General features: G+C 37.7%; 1 protein-coding gene across 2 annotated transcripts in view; it reads left to right on the top strand.

Moving 5' to 3' along the window:
• soga1 (suppressor of glucose, autophagy associated 1) overlaps nucleotides 1-14,870 on the top strand; it is a 44,054-nt gene extending 29,184 nt beyond the window's left edge. Inside the window, exons 6-14 of one of the 2 annotated variants that reach the window (XM_046869628.1) lie at nucleotides 1,576-1,683; nucleotides 3,700-3,837; nucleotides 4,385-4,615; nucleotides 5,222-5,365; nucleotides 5,475-5,645; nucleotides 9,323-9,583; nucleotides 10,292-10,350; nucleotides 10,465-11,908; nucleotides 12,291-14,870. In XM_046869628.1, the coding sequence (XP_046725584.1) occupies nucleotides 1,576-1,683; nucleotides 3,700-3,837; nucleotides 4,385-4,615; nucleotides 5,222-5,365; nucleotides 5,475-5,645; nucleotides 9,323-9,583; nucleotides 10,292-10,350; nucleotides 10,465-11,908; nucleotides 12,291-12,443 (2,709 nt within the window). In that variant the 3' untranslated portion in view covers nucleotides 12,444-14,870. The remainder of the gene's footprint in view (nucleotides 1-1,575; nucleotides 1,684-3,699; nucleotides 3,838-4,384; nucleotides 4,616-5,221; nucleotides 5,366-5,474; nucleotides 5,646-9,322; nucleotides 9,584-10,291; nucleotides 10,351-10,464; nucleotides 11,909-12,290) is intronic. The other variant, XM_046869629.1, reaches the window with a different exon arrangement.
• The last annotated feature ends 2,823 nt before the right edge of the window (nucleotides 14,871-17,693 follow it).

The following is a 17,693-nucleotide window of genomic DNA, read 5'->3' as shown; positions in this document are numbered from 1 at the left end:
TACTAAGCCACATCTATTTATTCTTGCCTTCTTTAACTCTCTTTGACCCAATTTTCTTAGCAATTGTAATAAACACCATATTAGAGTAAAGTGTTGTCTAATCAATGCATGCTAGCAACCATTTTATTAACTATTATTTTTATTGATTCACTATAAGGACAAAAGTCTGTGATCACATGATGATAAGATTTGTATGTGGCTTTTTTGCATACAACATTCCATTTTTAGTTCCTATTTGCCTTTATAATAACCTCCCCTCGTCTGGGAAGGTGTTCTACCAGATTGTGGAGTGTGGTAGTGGAGATTTAGCCTCAAGGGTGTTAGTAAAGTCAAGTACTGATGTAGGGTAAGGAGGTCTGGGGTGCAGTCAGCATTCCAATACGTTCTAAAGATGTTTAATGGTGTTGAGTTAAGAGCGTTATAGCAGGCAACTCAAGGTCTTCCTCTCCAACTCTTGTAAACCATAGCTTCATGGAACATGTTCGCATCTTCAAGTAAAGGAAAAATTTAATGCTACCGCATCCTATATAATAGTGTGCTCCAATTTTGTGGTAACAGTTTGGAAAATTACTACATATGGCTGGAAAATTCAAATGTCCCAATGCTTTTTTTCATGTAGTGTATAATTTATCACAAAATAATGATACATGTATCAAAAAGCCCAACGTGGCTGGATGTACAGTTAATAGCAAAGATGTAAAGCTTATATATTTTTTAGTCAGAAGGATTAATACATGCTGTGTTAAGTTCAAATTCAAATTTTATTTGTCACCTACACATACATACAGAGTACAACATGAGGTGAAATGCTTTGTACGGCTGTCCAACATTTACGCATTAAAAAGGAATAATATTTAAGGATAAAAAATAAAGTAGATAGGTGTAGATTCCATTAGAGGTCCAACTTTGTAATTCCCAATCCAGACCACTCTTTTTCTTTCTTTCTTTCTTTCTTTTCTTTTTTTTCTTCTCTTCTCTTTTCTTTTCTTTCTTTCTTTCTTTCTTTCTTTCTTTCTTTCTTTCTTTCTTTCTTTCTTTCTTTCTTTCTTTCTTTCTTTCTATCTTTCAATCTTTCTGTCCTTCCTTCCTTCCTTCCACTGGCACCATGACCTGTGGTTTCTGTCTTACCTCTTCCACTCCCTCTTTTGCTCTTCCTCTCTTTTGATATGATTTTCCCACTTTCCCTCCCACCACAGTCAACCCTCGCTCTCCTCATGGGCATTTTGGTTCTTTTTGTCACTTTCTCCTCTGCCACATTGCTCAAACTGTTGTTTCTTTACATACTTTTCTTTCTCTTGTGAGTTTCTCTTTTTTAGACTGCATGTTATTATGGAGTCGATTTTGCTTTAATTGTATCATTTCTTTTATGTCTGGTGAGTCGTCACCTGCTATTCAAATTTCTCTTTGCCGTTGTCCAATTTCACATTCTGTATGTGACTATATGCCACCATGCCTCGTGTTTCCTTCATTACATGTCTTTTCTGTACCCCATTTCGGTTTTGTTGTATTGTTTGATTATTTTTTTTTTGTTGCTTTGGTTTTCTTCATTAACTTGCCCATGCATGCATGCAACAGCCCAACATTAGGGACCAAGCAGATGTCAGAGGTCAAATTGAGAGCAACAGCAATACAGACGGCAACAAAGACCACGTGACAGACCTGTCGGAGACCAACTGTGCACTGGTAGGTGATGAGAAACACCAAGGTTCTGATAATCAAATATAGAGATTATATATATATATATATATATATATATATATATATATATATATATATATATATATATATATATATATAATGCACACACATATACACAGGCTCTTTGCAGCTAGTTTAATTTAGGAGAATTTAAAATAATATGATTTGTTTAACAAAATTTATTTTTGCTTTTTCATACTTTTGGTGTTTTTAGTGTTTTATGCGAAAAAATAGGAAAAAAAATTACAACAAGATGCATTGTTGCAGTATTAGCTTCGAGAAAGCAAGTGGAAAAAAATTAACCCTGGAGTGGTAATATCACACCACACACCTTATTGTTTTTTATTTCTTACATAATGCTTTATTGTCAGGCCTGAGCCAAGCCCCAGAGATTTACTGCCAACTAACATGCAGTATATACATTCGGTGTGATATGACATTAAACTGTGCCTCAGCTACTGTGTAGAATAAACAATATCAGGGCCTAGAAAAGCAAAGCAGAAGAGAGAGAAGAGTGAACTTTATGCTCTGCGGATTTAAAGCATAATAATATGTCTCTGCGGGAGGCTTGTAACAAGTTTATCAGGAGCATACTGGGACTTCTAAACTGCTGTTTATTACCCTGTTTAATTCTAAACTTTATTAAAAAGTATAAGCATTGTTGAATAAAAGCTTTGAATGCTGAAACATGTTTGGTCACATTGATGTAGATATCACACAGCATTATTTAAGGCCATAAAAGTACAAGTCTTAAAAAAAGTTCTCTAAAAATGGAATAATTCAGTTAAAGTTTATTCCCTGCATTTATAACATACTTTTCAATTTCTTATTTTGTTAGCCGGCATAAATCTTGCTGTTTTCTAATGTGTTATTAGAAAGTATGACAAACCCATGTCTGTTATGTAAAAAACCTGTCTGTAATTCTAAACATATGCTGTATAAGTACTAGGATTAGCACCACACATATGAAAACAATGTGAAGTTCTGCTTTCTGCTCATATATATTTATTTAAGGGAGGATTACACAAAAAGCAAGAGGCTTACCCAAACATAAATTGGGATCATTTCCATTCTCCTGGGGTTCAACTAGAATTTGGAGCGTGGGTATGGAGATTCAGTTACAACGGTATTAGTAAAATCAGGTAATGACTTATGGTGCGGAGACCTGGGGTGCAGTCAGCGTTCCAATTTATCTCAAAGGTGTTCAATAGGGTTAGAGCGCTATAGCAGCCCACCCAAGATCTTCCACTCTGACTCTTGTAAACCATATCTTCATAGAACTGGCTTTGTTCACATGAGTGTTGACATGTTAGAACAGGTTTGGGTCTCCTAGTTTAAGAAAGGTAAACAAATTAGTGCTACAGCATCCAAAGTTTAGGAAAAATCACATATTGTTGATGAATACTTTTGTCCATGTCCCAATATTTTGTCCAACATATACAGTATAAGCACGTGAAAACAATTCAAAGATTTTTGCTCATACATATGATTGCACAAAAATTAGGACACTTATCCAAAAGACGAATCTTACTTTTGCTAAAGTAAAATAACATTATATGAGACTATTTCAGGACAACAAGGAAAATAATTTAGGGCAACTACACCTTTTTATAAAAAATTATGTTGTTTGTGTATAGAAGTTAGCGATTAAAACACCATAATGAATTTAAACATAGAATTGAAGGAGGGTTTACATACTTTTTTTTATAACCATACTTAAAGCTGTCTTTACTCAGTCAAAACGACTTTATGGTGCACAGTGATATTTAGAAAAATGTTCCCAAATAGAACAAAACAGTCAGTGGCCATACTTGTGTCTAAGAAAATGTGCAATTGAACATTGTAAAAAGTTAAATATACTGTAGTATTATCACTGAGGGGTTATTAAATTATGGATTATGGATTAACTCTTAGAGCTAATTAGAGTTGTACATTTCTTCTGACTTAATTTCTGCACAGTCATGGGCTTGTGTGCTAAAGAGGCTTTGTGTCCCTGTGTAGCTTCTGGAGCAGGTTCGTGAGCTTCAGGCTCAGCTGTGTGAAGCAAGGGAAAAAGCTGAGACAACTCAGGAACAGCTGGCAGTGGAGAATCAAGCTCACTGTGATTACACAAAATCCTGCTCGCAGAAACTCTCTCAGGTAATTCTTATGCTCATGCAGCCACATAAATCACCTTAAGATTAGGCAGCTAAAGAAAAAAGGAAAAAAAGGAAAAAAGATGAAAATAATCACCAAAGTGATTCTTATGGTTTCTAATACAAATACCATTACAAATCAGCTGCTAAATAGTAAAACGATTAAAAAAAAAGTTTTTTATAATGAAGAGTTTGTGTATAGTGTTAAATTATTATCATCAAACCAAAGAAACCATTGTAGAAACTTGATTGGTGTCCAGTAGACACTGTATTGCAATCTACTAATTCTCAAAGGTATTTTGTTGGTCCTTAATGGTATCCAGTAAATAACATACCACTAATTTCAATTCCAACAAATTCCAATTAGAGACTTACAGGGACCAGCACCAACATCATCATACAGTAAACACTACATCATATCTATAAGTCATTCTTCAGAGATGATGCACAGTGATCGTGTGACTCTTCACTAATCTTCACTAGTTTAAACTGATTTTTCCACATCCTTTTTTTCTCTCCTCTTCCCATCTTCCCTGTCTGACAATTCTTAGTTGCAGGAGGAGCACAAGAAGGTGCTGGTGCGACGGGATTTCCAGCTGCAAAGCATGAGCCTGCAAACACGACTGCAGCAAAAGTTCTGGAGCCAGGAGAGGAATGTCTTGGTGCAGGAGTCCCAGCAGCTTAAACAGATTCTACTGCTGGTCAGCCTCAAGCTACGTTGGCTACTCAAGCAGTGGAGACTCGGCAAGAAGTTTAACACAGAGGGCAAGGACATGTTCCAGGTACAAATAAGCATGCTTGTGTGGGTTTTGTTTGACTTTTCTGCATTTTTCACAGCTCCAGAAAGTGTCAGTAGGTGAATTGGCTAAGATAAACTTGGCCAAGGTGTGAATTAGGGTTGGAATGTTTGTGCATAGTATCCTGCAGTGGACTGGCATCACATCCAGGGTGCATTTCTGCTTCATGCCCACTGTTTTTGGGAAAGGCTCCAGACCCACCACAGCCTTGACCAAGACAAAATGGCTACTGAATGTGAGCTAGTGAATTTTTTCAGAAAGTCCTTTCTAGAAACTTTGGTGCGCAAAATATGAAAAGGATACATGATGCTTCCTCATGGAAATATGTAGTCTGGCAAATTATGATTCACTCCCCAAACTTAACGCCTACCTAAATAACATTTGCTAAATTAAATACCCACACATCCATACAAGCTCTTTTACAAGATATATATATATATATATATATATATATATATATATATATATATATATATATTTTTTTTTTTTATTTTATTACATTTTTTTAGCATAATGTTGGAAAACATATACTCAGACTGATAATACAGCCAGGATTAGTTCATGCAAAATGAAGGTATGTTGCATCTTCAGATTAACAACATTAAGGAGCTTCACTTTCCTCTGGAGGATGATGGCCTTGCCCCTCACCATGGAGACAATAAGATGGCAGCCACCAAGGAACAACCACCAAGTCCAACAAACAAAGATCTTAACCTTTCTGAGAATAACCTTCAGGTGAGTTAATCAGGTCTGAGCAAAAAATGCACACACAATATTAACCATGAATGCAAATAAAATTTTATTTGAAACATCTCTCATATGCCTTTCTGTTCCACCTTACCAGCAGACAAGTGGTTTGAATGCGACTTTATCAGACCTGAAAGTGGCTCTGCAAGATTTGAGCACTGAGCTGCGAGAGGAGCGTCAGAGCTCCCAAGAGCTAACACAGCAATTTGCTCGAGCTAAAGCCTCCTGGGAGGTGGAGCGTACTGAGCTCAAAAGCCTCATCACCCAGGTACTGGTTTAATTACTGTTTCATTCACTGAAGCAGTGCTGTGATATAGCTACTTGTGTGCAACAATCATATGCATATGATAATACAGCAAACCACATTTCACTGCACTTAGCCAACTTGCTAATAAACGTGTCTGATAGCATGCATGATATAGCAGATCTTTGGTTTTAATTGCATTCCAATTGCATTGCATTTCCATAGAAATACACCAGACACTTTCAAAACAGACACTGAACTCCAAGCTTTGAATCCACACCCAACTATTAAACAAATGCTGTCTGAACCACAGCTGAACAAAATGCCACATTCCTGTTTATAACACCATTACCATAAACGTACTTAAAGTCATCAGAATTGTCAAGTTTGTGTTCATATTTATTTATCCGTTAGTTGAAAAATCAAATTCTTTAAACTAAATAATATAATTGCAGTGTCAGCATTAGAAGAGCATGTTTGTATATTGAATGTTTCAAATATAAAGAAGGGAAAAATGCTTCTTTAGGTCTATAGAGAGAATCAGTAAAGACATTTTTAATGGCTGAGTAGAGAGAAAAACCTCTGTCACTGTTGTTTTATTTTGATTCACTGAAAATGTCCTGCATAAAATATAGCATGGGCTTCCCCATTCAGTTGAAATAACTGCTATTTCTAAAGATTTTCTTTTTCTGAGACATGATTTCTTCCAAATGAATTCAATTTCTGATTTGAAATACCTAATTGTTTTTAGTCCTGTATGGTTTTGTTAGAATCAACTTTACTTAACCAACATACCGTATTTTCCGGACTATAAGCCGCTACTTTTTTCCCACGCTTTGAACCCCGCCACTTAAACAATGAAGCGACTAATATATGGATTTTTCCTGGGTTTTTCCCGGTTTCACAAGCTTCATGCCAAAAAACTGAAATTGCTGAACGGGTTTAGGTGAACTAATGAAACTCTTTAAATGAAATTAGATGCGCTCCCACTGAATCGGGCCGCACCACATAATAAATACAGATGAGGTTTCTCTGACGTTTGACCTGCCGCTCACTCAGACTGTCTACAGGAAATGCGAATCATTCGTCACGCTGAAAACAACCGGGCATGAAAAAACGCACTTCACCTGTGTTCTGAGCTGCACGGCATCGGGAGAAAAGCTTCACCGATGGTGATTTTTAAACGCACGATGATGCCAAAAGATAAACTCCTGAGAGAAATTGTTGTGAAAGGAAGGAGGAAGACAGTGAACAATGACTTTCTTGGTAGGCTACTGTTTAGATACAAGCCGAGTAATAGACACTGTCTTTCATTAAAGCCTGTGTAAAGTTCATTAGTTCCAGTGTAGGCGGCTTATAGACAGATGCAGCGTATTTATGTTCAAAATAAAAATCTTTGTTCAGTGAGTGTGGCTTATATTTGGGTGCGCTTTATAGTCCGGAAATTACGGTATATAGTAATCACTTCAGTATAAACCAATTTGAACTTGCATGCATAAAGTCAGTTCCTTTGAAAATCGTTTCAAATTACTGATATGAACTAAGAGCTTTGGTATTAAACTGTCACATTTTAACAAACATTTGTAGAGACATTCTTCTGGCTGTTATCATGTCTATGGTTTCTTGTCTGATCCTGCTGTTTCAAATGCATGGCTGACTGAACAAATGAAACCAAAAGAAAGTTTTTTCAATATGAATCGTAATAGGTGGTTGCAAATGTTGTCTTTGTTATACAAATAAATTCAAGGTCAAATTTTGGAATGCATTATTGGCTTCAATGTCATTTTCTGACACACACATCCCCCTTTGATACTTTGCTACTCTTGGCCATATTTAAAATAGGTCTGACCGCACTACTGGCTGTTGTTTTTATAGTATGAATGTTTACACTTTCTTTAGGCCCTGAAATGAGCTCTGCCACTTCTAGAAGAGAATTGCTCATCTGAGCTGTTTTTATAGTTATGTGCAAAAATAATTGTCTTCATAAACAATGACAGAATTTGGACACCAATGTAGTTTTTTTTTCCAACAGAGCTTGTAACAGATAGGGTTTATTTTGTAGTTACAATATAGCCTTCACATTTTTTAATTATTTTTATACGTTTATGTTTGTGAGCTGGAGTCCTAGAATACCTCAGGACTTTAGAGCCTCTAAGGGGATAGGAAAGAAATGTTCTCATTGCAATCGCAAAAGCGGTTTTACAATCACCACTTTGTTCAACCTGTAAATTGTTAAGATCCCTCAATGTTTATTATTAAAAAAACGCGAAGCAAATACAAACACATTTTCTATGCCACTACACGCCTGCTTTATCTAGCAGCTATTTTACACTTACATTTAGCCATTAAGGATACTGTGTACTGCTGTATAATTGTTTGTAACGTGAAATGCTATAGTCTTCATTACACTGAGGCTATATTCACTAGCTTTGTAGTTATTGATTGTAGTGTGCATTGAGATGTTAGTGTAATCCATAGAGGGATTAAGAAATGCTGGCACAGGACTTTTATGTTTATATTGTATATTATTGAAGAATTTGTCAAATGCAATCTGCTTAATGACTTAATTATCAAGCTGAATGAGACTAGTGGGAGAAACAGATTGTTTGTGTGTCAGACAGAGAGTTTGGAGGGAGGACAGAAAGTGGTGATGGAGAGGAACAATAGAAAATGCTGCAGAGTAGAGCAGGGGGAAAAAATAACTCACTGAAGAAGAGAACAACAGGAGGTGCGGCCAGATAATTGCTAATTCGTTGTTATTTATGTGCGTTTTTAACCTGAGTTACTATTATTGTATTGTATTCTTGTGGTAAAATTATGAGTGAATGTGTGCAGTGAGTCGTGTTCAGAAAATATCCTGTATGTTTTATACTCGGAAAATATGATTAAAGAAAACATTAAGTTTTAAAGATTGAAAAAAGATTCAAGGTTCAATCCCAAAAGAAATGCAGGAAAAGTTATATGAGAACTCTCTGGAGGGAATGTTGACTCTGTTTGAGACTGGACAGTACTGGAGTAAAGACTTAGTAAAGGTTAGATTTAAGACAAGTTCCAGACAGAGTATATGACCTCTCAGACTCTAATAATAATGCTGTATAGCACAACTTTTAGCCAGGCCCATTATATTCTTGCAAATGCAATGCACCGAAGCAGCATAGGCTCTGATGCTCCACCCTGCACCTGTCTCTTTTGCATAGGTCTGAGTAGGTCACAGGTTTTTAAAGAAAGGGCGTGGGTTCGAAATAAATGAATTTCACCTCAAGAGTAAACCACAAACACTGTTAACAAGCTTTGCTTGCCTCTGTGGAATATAGCAAACTCTCCTGACTCCAATCACATAATCATTTCATGGTTGTTGTGGTGTGTGACTAATAATCTTCCCTGAAGGCCATGGTTTTAATAACCTAACTTACATGGTCAGATAAAAATGTAAAGTAGCAGCTATTGCTTTGATCCTTAAGCTTGATAGAGTGTAAAGCAGAAACCACTAAAATGGATTTAAGATTAAAGACTAGGCTTCCTGAATATCTGCATTTAATAAAGTTTCATGTGATATTGCTATGTGTTGTGGTTTATTGTCTATTCAGCTGATGGTTCTACTGTCAACAAATGACTAGCACTTTTCCACCATCATGCTAATACCATGGTTCCTCTTCCCCTATTAGCACATAAAGTATTTGTCTCTTTCTACTTTTATCCAGATGGAGGGCAAAGCAGGGAAGATGTCTGCAGCTGGTACTGACACGGATCCTCCTGATCTGAAGGGGGCTCTGAAGAGGGAGCGTGAGGAGCACCAGCACTTGCTTGCAGACTCCTATGCTGCAGTTATGGATTTGACCAAGCAGCTGCAGATAAGTGAGAGAAACTGGAGCCGGGAGAAGCTGGAGCTTCTTGAACATTTCAATCAGGAGAAGAACCAGTGGGAGCAGAGGTTCCATGATGCCCAGAGCAAAGGCACACAGGTCAGAGGTCACACTAATGCCATTGGTCATTACATTTAATCTATAAGGCTTTGTTAGGAATATGATTACAAAATGAATTTTGATCTTAACTTGTATTATTTGATTTTATTTCTCTTCTTCATTCAATTTGCCAGTCAGTTTAAAAAGTTGTAAATGCACTTCTTCCCTGTGCTGAATATACCATTCCCAGAAATTTGAGATATTACATTACTGTGGAACACATTTAAAGATTACTCATAAATTTAGGTGCTTTTGCAAAATTTCTTAGTGACTGTGAAGGGCAGGGTGAGGTTTTCATGTGGCAACTTGCTGCCAGTTGTAATAGTAGAAAATAGAAATGTAATAGAATAAATTGTAATAGAAATTCTTTTCGTTGTGCTCTGACCAGAATTGCTTATGAGAGAGCAAATAGCTACATTTTACTCTTGTTTCATTCAAATTTTATTTAATGTTTGTAAGGCTAGCTTTCTTTAATCCTCTGATACAAACTATTTTGAGATTAACCCTGACTCACTCATCTCTTTGGCAAATGTGCTAGTTTGTGTTACCTTGTGATTCTCCTGTGGAAATATATTTATCGAGCATTCTCAAAAGTAGAACGAAAGAGTGCCTCATTAGGAAGAAAAATAAACTGATATACAGTACATATGGTTTACAAATGCCGTAAATAAGAATGCAAAATTTCAAACAATATATGTTCCTTTTTAGTCTCTCAATGTTAAAGAAATATCCATAGAATCAACTACAAATGATTCAACATCGCAAAGGTAAAGTTGTGTCATTTTTTCCTGTGTAATATATTAACTTATGACGAATTCTTCAATAGATTTTCCAGATTTTCATGTTTTTTCTGTATTTTCAAACTTACTTTTTCTCTTTAGAACCCAACCAATTTCCTTTCTGTCAGACCTTGAGAGTTTGCTGGATGTTGCTTCGTTCCTTCCAGATCATGAGATTAATGGAATTGCTGAGGTAAAGGTGGGGAAGCACCAGTTTAATGACCTTGTAGCCCGCTCAGATCTGAGTGACCTCAACCAGAAGAACTGGAAGTATCTGAGTAGTGAGTCAGCTTCTTTGGAGAAGGCTGAACCTTTTAAAACCTGGGACTGCCCCAGCACAAGCTTACCAAAGCTACAACTGAGTGTGGAACATGTTCAGAGGAGTTATACTGCCCCGGACAAAACAGGTATTCGAATATACTACAGTCCTCCAGCTGTCAGGAGGATGGAAAGGAAGGTCAAAGATCTGAGCTCAAATGATACTCATCTAGGACTCAAACTGTTTGGCGCAACAAACTCAGACCAAGCAGTACTGCCTTCAGCAACACAGTCTTCTTCACACTTGTCATCCTCATATGAGCAATGGCTAAGCTCACTATCCCAGCAGCACAGGGACCTACTGGAGAGCAGGTCGGACAGCTCTGGGGCCCTCCACACCCTTGAGATTTCCGCAAATCTGAGTGACGACATGAAGGAGATGACTAATTGTGTGCGGCAGGCCATTCGTTCTAGCTCTCTTGAGAGGACATGCAGCAAAGATGCTGGAAGCCAGACTGTAGGTTTCACCAGCACAGGAACACAAACAGCTAAGTTTGTCAGTGTGGGCCTGCAGACAGAGGGTCCAGGTTCCTCAACCGCCCGAGGAGCAGGGTTTCATGGAAAGGTGTGGTCTCCACGGCCATCCACCTCGCTGACATCAGCACGATCACGCCAGATCTCCTCGTCACTGGAGAAGGTGCACGGCCGCATTGACCGACCCTGCTGCTCACCGAAATATGGCTCACCCAAACTCACAAGAAGGGTTTCTGCTTCATCGTCATCATCCAAGCTTGAGACATCTTCCATCTCTTCAAGAGATAGAAGCATGTGGAATTTGCCAAACCGTAGCATTGCCCAGAGTGGATCTGCTTGGGCTCGGTCCACCACAACCCGTGACAGTCCCGTACTCAGTGGCCTTAATGATGGTTTGTCCAGCCTCTTTAGTGTTGTGGAGCACACCTCCAGCATGGAGTCACTCTGGAAGGGTGACACATGCCCTGGAAGGCAAGCTGCAGGCAAACCTTCCTGCCCCAGTATCAGCATTAGCATGAATGAGCCTGAAACTCAGAAGTACGGCATCGAGTTCTTTCAAAACATTTGCGGACGGACATTGCCAGGAGAGAAGACTGGAACTATAGATGAACCCAAGCCTGAGTGTCTCACTGGGGCTATGGTGGGAACAGACAGTGTCACCAAGATCGTCAATAAGCGGTTCATGAGACAGACCCTGCGGGATGATGCGGTAGTCAATGGAAAGGAGTCGAGTGCAAGTGTCAGTGGCCAAGAGGTGAGGGTTGACAAAATGAGCAGGATTTCAATAAGATGTCAAGAATAATCTGAATTCTACTGTGAAATTATGACATAAAGCAGCAATAATTTTATTTAAGATACTAATCCACTCGATTGACAAGAGCAAACAATACATACATAAAATACAATGTTGTGGCTGCTTCTGTTTTTCATATTATGTACTTTAAAACCTTGAAGGGAATTGCATTAAATGTTTTTGGAAATGTAATAAACGAAAGTGGATGTAAAGAGTAGAAAAGTTTACTGTGTATTAAAATACCTACTCTGAATTTGTATTTAAGTTTATTCTGGAAGCCAGTGAGTGTAATTCATTGCTCAGTTGTAAGTTTAACATATTAACGTAAGTTATTTCTTCCTAGGATTCATCTTGCGACTGCAAATCACAGTCCCTCGCCTCTTGTTCTGTTCGCTCCTCTCGCTCCACTGTTCGCCACAGCCACAGCCAGTGCAAGCACCGTGTACAGGAGACTGGTGTGGGAAATGAAGAGAGATCCGATGTCTGCAACGAGTAACAGACAAGAGGCCATGTTTTTTTTCCTGCTTTAAGAGAAACACACAGATATTGCCTCACACATATTACCACATAAATGCACTGCCATGTATAAACTTGCACATAAATAGACACAAAAAGCCGCAGTAGAATACATGTCTGGACTTTTCCAAGAAACGGTGATTAGCACACGGACTAACGCCAAGGAATATCAGTCAGCCAGCCAGACCTCCTTTTAAGGTCACTCCTCTGTATCCAACCAGCAGGACAGCTCAACTCTGCCATCTTATTTAACTAGTTTTGGGATGAACATAAGGGATCAAACTTTATGTAATAATAAGGGTTGAGTAGAAACACGTGGAATTAAGTTTCAAACCTGACAGTGATGTCTTTTGTATTTGACAGCTCATATGCCAGTTAGATTGACAAATTGACTTTCTAAAGATTTTGGCATAAAAATGGCTCCATGCTTTAAATCTCAAAGTTTATCAATCTCATGCATCCAGGTTTTTTTTTTTGTTGTTGTTTTTTTTAATTGTATTTTTTTTTTTATTATTGCTGAATCACTGTTCATTTTAGTGTTTTATGTGGGACCATTACAAAAGACACTTCTTATCCAGGATTTTCTAAGCTTACATTTATAGAAACAGAGGTAATTGAAAGCTGATTTTGTGCATGTATCAAATTGAGATTACCTGTGAATAGTCAAATATCACTGTTCTACCCATCATCCCATTGTTCTTACTGCCAGATTTACAAGGCAGATGTACAAGATTGTGTACTGGACATAATTTTTTTTTTCCCACCTGTATTTATAACTGTCTAAGATTAGAATGGTGCTATACAAATGAAAATCTTTTATCATATTTTATGTGATTTGACGAGTGGTGACATTTCAGGCTTTAGCTGAATGTGTGACTGCTAATGCTAGAATATATCAGATTTAATGTATTTGACTGGTAGATGCAGTCTGCATTAAACACTGTATAGAGTTAAGAGGGATAACTTGGAAAACATACAGACGACTTTAATCTGCTATAATAGCCCTTTCTGTACACCCACACACTTTTGCTCTATCCTACCACTTTTTCCACATGTATAGTCATATATACACACACACACACACACACACACACACACACACACACACACACACAGACTCTAAATAGCAAACTGTAATGGTCAGGCTCCTTTTGCATGTGTCAGCCACTTTCTGCCTCAGCTCTTTAATAACCAGGGCATTACTGGCAAACCACATTTCTTCATTGCCACTGACTATGGTACTGTCTACAGTGTCTGCTATAAAATGTCATTACCGGTCTGTCAAGACCTCAATACACCTCTTGCATTATACCTCTTGCTGCTACCTCCTTTCTGCATTTTTAGTCTTACTACTCCAAATTTATTCCACTTTTCGTTTTGAAGGTCTCAAGTGTGCCTTTCTATTCTTTCACAGAAAAAACATTCTACATGTTTCTACAATATTACTCAGTGAGGAGCTGCAGGCAGTGAGAGCACTGGTCAAATTTGCAGTAAACACTTATATTTCATCCTCACCCTAAAGCCCAGTATATGCTCCGAAATCTAAAGTTGTAGCAGCCATGAGTCACTGAACAATTTCCCCAACTCCTCTCTCCCTCGGCCACAAGACACTACAGCTTCATATTTATCTAAGGCCGGCATTTTGCTGGAGAGGAAAATATTATACCTGACATGTAGTATTCCTTTGTGTATTGTGTATGTTGAGCTTGGTCTAAATGATCCCTAAAATTGCACCTATACTCATAGGGGGAGGATTAAAACTCAACTTCATTGGCTACCATACAGACCCATTCTCAAATCTGATCTCCAGCCAGATGCTTTACAGCCTTATCTACAAGGCCAGTTTAAAGCAATCCAATGAAACAACTTCTACTAGTGTAATTTAAGAACATTACTTCCAAACAATTACTACGCTACAATTATTAATTGTCAATACTTCAAATAAATACAAGCCCTTAAACAAGCCCTTCATCTTCCTTTAGCATTCCACATCCACATCCTATAACATCTAGCAATACTTTAAATGACATAGTAGCTTAATACTATTTGCTAAATTATTGAGAATGCTTGTATATTTTGTTTTTTTTCTTGTTTTTTTTTAAACATTTATTAAATAAAATTAGTAAGACACTCTTTAATAATCGTAAAAATACTGTACATATACAATTTATACTCTTTCTATCTTAGACTAGAAAAACTCCTGAGTGTGTCTGCTACAGTGGTTTGACCGTCAGAGCTCGTCTTCTTTCCTTCAACAAATGTAAATAGTGCCATTCTGGGTAAAGAGAATATGCCTCAATAATACTGGCTTTTTTTCTTTCTTTTTTTTGGAAGGATTGGCTTGGTTGTTGCCTCAAATAAACCTTTCCTGTTTGTTAAAATTCACAAATAAATGTTTGCTGAAACATGTTTGTCTCTGTTTGGAAGTTTGTTTTTTAATAAACAGAAGAAAAGTGGAAAGTTTTATAAAGATTTTTCTTTTTTATTAAACTATTATTTACATTCAGGCAACTTTATGCTATTGACCATGCTAAATCCTTTGTACAGAATGTTTGATTTTTCTTTCAAATTTCATTTCCATTAAAGCATGTGTTCAGACAACACACCAATGTATTTGTAGCTAACATGAATCATGAGGTTTTACGCAAGCTTGTGGTGTCCATGTCATCTCCAGTGCACAGTGTCACTAAAGCAGAAGTGGGGTATACCAAATACCAAGAAATTAGAGTAGTTGTATTTTTTTTATTATTGCTGGTAGTAAAAGTTGCAATGAAAAATGCCTTTATTTAGAAAGGAATGCAATCGACAATCAGTGGTGGTCTCAGACTATTATACCCTGCTGTTTGTTTCATTTTCCTCTCAAGATCTTTTTTTTTCCAGCATATTTACATACTGCCATTCATTTAGCACCCTTATTTCTTTGTCTCCCTTCCAGACCCAGCTGTTCTACTGGCCGATTTGAGCAGCTGCAGGCAGACATGATGAAATAGCATGCAACACATGCTGAGAGAGAATGAGGGTGAAGGAACTAGGGAAAAGAGGAAGGCTAGATTCATGAACATAAGCAGACTAGAGCAGAAAGAAGAATGTCTAGAGCTAGTGTCTGGCTGAGGTGCAAGAGGACACGGTGTCCAATTTGCTCTCTAAATGTGATCTCAGGCTGCATTTCTCTACGTCAATAACACTATCACTCATCGGCCTGCATAATAATTAAACCAATGTGTATACGTTTTTAAAGCATTGTAAAACACTGGCAATAGTGTGCGTTCGTGTGTGTGTGTACATGTGGGATCATTAAGAGGGAGGAGGAGCCCATACTGGTGCTGAGTTCACTTCCTGGGAACATCTGTGATTCTTCCATGAGACATTTTCCCCTCTGACTCGTTTTTCTCTTTTTTCCTTTTTTTCAAACATACACAAGTTTATATTTAAATCTCTGCATGAGATTCACAGGATGTGACCTAACACTGATTACATTCAAAATGAACCCCATCATTGCTAGAAAATGAGACCGGAAAAGGGTGGTTTTCTGCTCTGTAGCAGAATGCAGGAGGAGGAGAGAAAAAGATAAAGAGGAAAAAGAAACTAGATACATGAGCAGGCAATTAAACTCAAATAAATGATACATGAACACTAGATAAATGAAATGAAATCTGCAATTGTGTGTGTGTGTGTGTGTGTGTGTGTGTGTGTGTGTGTGTGTGTGTGTGTGTGTAAGTGTGTGTGTAAGTGAGTGAGAGAGAGAGAGAGAGAAATAGAGCCTGTATGAAATATCATCAGATGTACCGTGTGCTTCAAAGTTATCTTGATATGTCTAACAAAATATACATGTGCTACACACTGCATGCACTGTTAAGAAAAAAAATCCCTTTTTATGAAATTATACTTGCTGAGTCATAAAGATTGCCATTTTTCCCCCTCAGATACATTTTCCTGAGAAACATGTCTGCAGGAAACCCTGATCTGATTTCAGTAGTTTAGTGCAGATATGTAAAGAGGGGCCCTGTCTATCAAACGCAATCACAAGGGAAGTGCCACTGACATTTACTCTGTTACAGATGCAAAGGATCATCATAGACGATAAACGATAGACAATGTGTGTGTGTGAGTGTGTGAGTTTGTGTGTGTGTGTGTGTGTGTGTGTGTGGGGGAGATAGGCATGATTTTGTCATTCTGAATGCCGCTTTAAAAAGCACTGCACTGCCAAGAGCCGTAAAGGATAATGAGAGAATGATAAGAGAGCTGTGTGTACTAATTATGTTGCAGCCAGCACATTGGAACACTCAGGAGAGACATACAAATTAGGCAAATGTAAGAAAAACAAAATTGTGAATTATTAAAAAACTATTCCAAAAGGTATCAAAGGTCAAATATACACTAATGAAAGAAACATTCAAATAAATCGGACGAGAAAAGGGAAAAGCAAAAGACAACAAATAGGTGACAGTAACAGTGTGATATTCTGGACATGCACACAGACACATATGCACACGCAAACAGACACACATACTAACGCACATTTTCACCTTCACAATGGCAGCTATTGCATGAAAAATTTAATTTTCATCAATGAATCTCAAATGTCTATGCCCTAAAATGTAAAGATGATATACAGTGTATCTGGAATGTATTCACAGCACTTTACTTTTCCACATTTTTTTTTATTTTACAGCCTTATTCCAAAATGGATTAAATTAATTATTTACTCAAAAATCTACAAACAATACCCCATAATGAAATGTGAAGTCTGTTTGGAATCTTTGCAAATTTATTACAAATAAAAAACAAAAAAATCACATGTAAGTATTTACAGCCTTTGCAATGAAATCAAAATTGAGCTTAGGTGCATCCTGTTTTCACTGATCATCCTTGAAATTAACTTGTTTATAGACAACTTCACCTGCTTGTGACCGTGACTCCTCCCTCCCAGATGTGCTGAACAACTTCTACGCCTGGTTCGAGGTGCAGAACAGCATGGTGATGAGGAAGACCACCCCTCCTTCCTGTGACCAGGTGCTCTGTCTAACCACAGCTGAAGTGAGGAAAACTATGCAGAGTTATCCCACGGAAGTCTGCTGGACCAGACAACATTTCTGGGAGAGTGCTCAGGGAAGGTGCAGAACACCTAACAGATGTCTTTACCGACATCTTCAACATCTCCCTGAGCAGCACCGTTGTTCCTACCTGCCTCAAGACGACGACCATCGTCCCTGTGCCAAAGAAGTCTACA

The sequence above is a fragment of the Silurus meridionalis genome, chromosome 16 (genome assembly GCF_014805685.1).
Source record: "Silurus meridionalis isolate SWU-2019-XX chromosome 16, ASM1480568v1, whole genome shotgun sequence".
Classification (NCBI taxonomy): domain Eukaryota; kingdom Metazoa; phylum Chordata; class Actinopteri; order Siluriformes; family Siluridae; genus Silurus; species Silurus meridionalis.
This window is presented reverse-complemented; position numbering and strand designations above follow the sequence as displayed.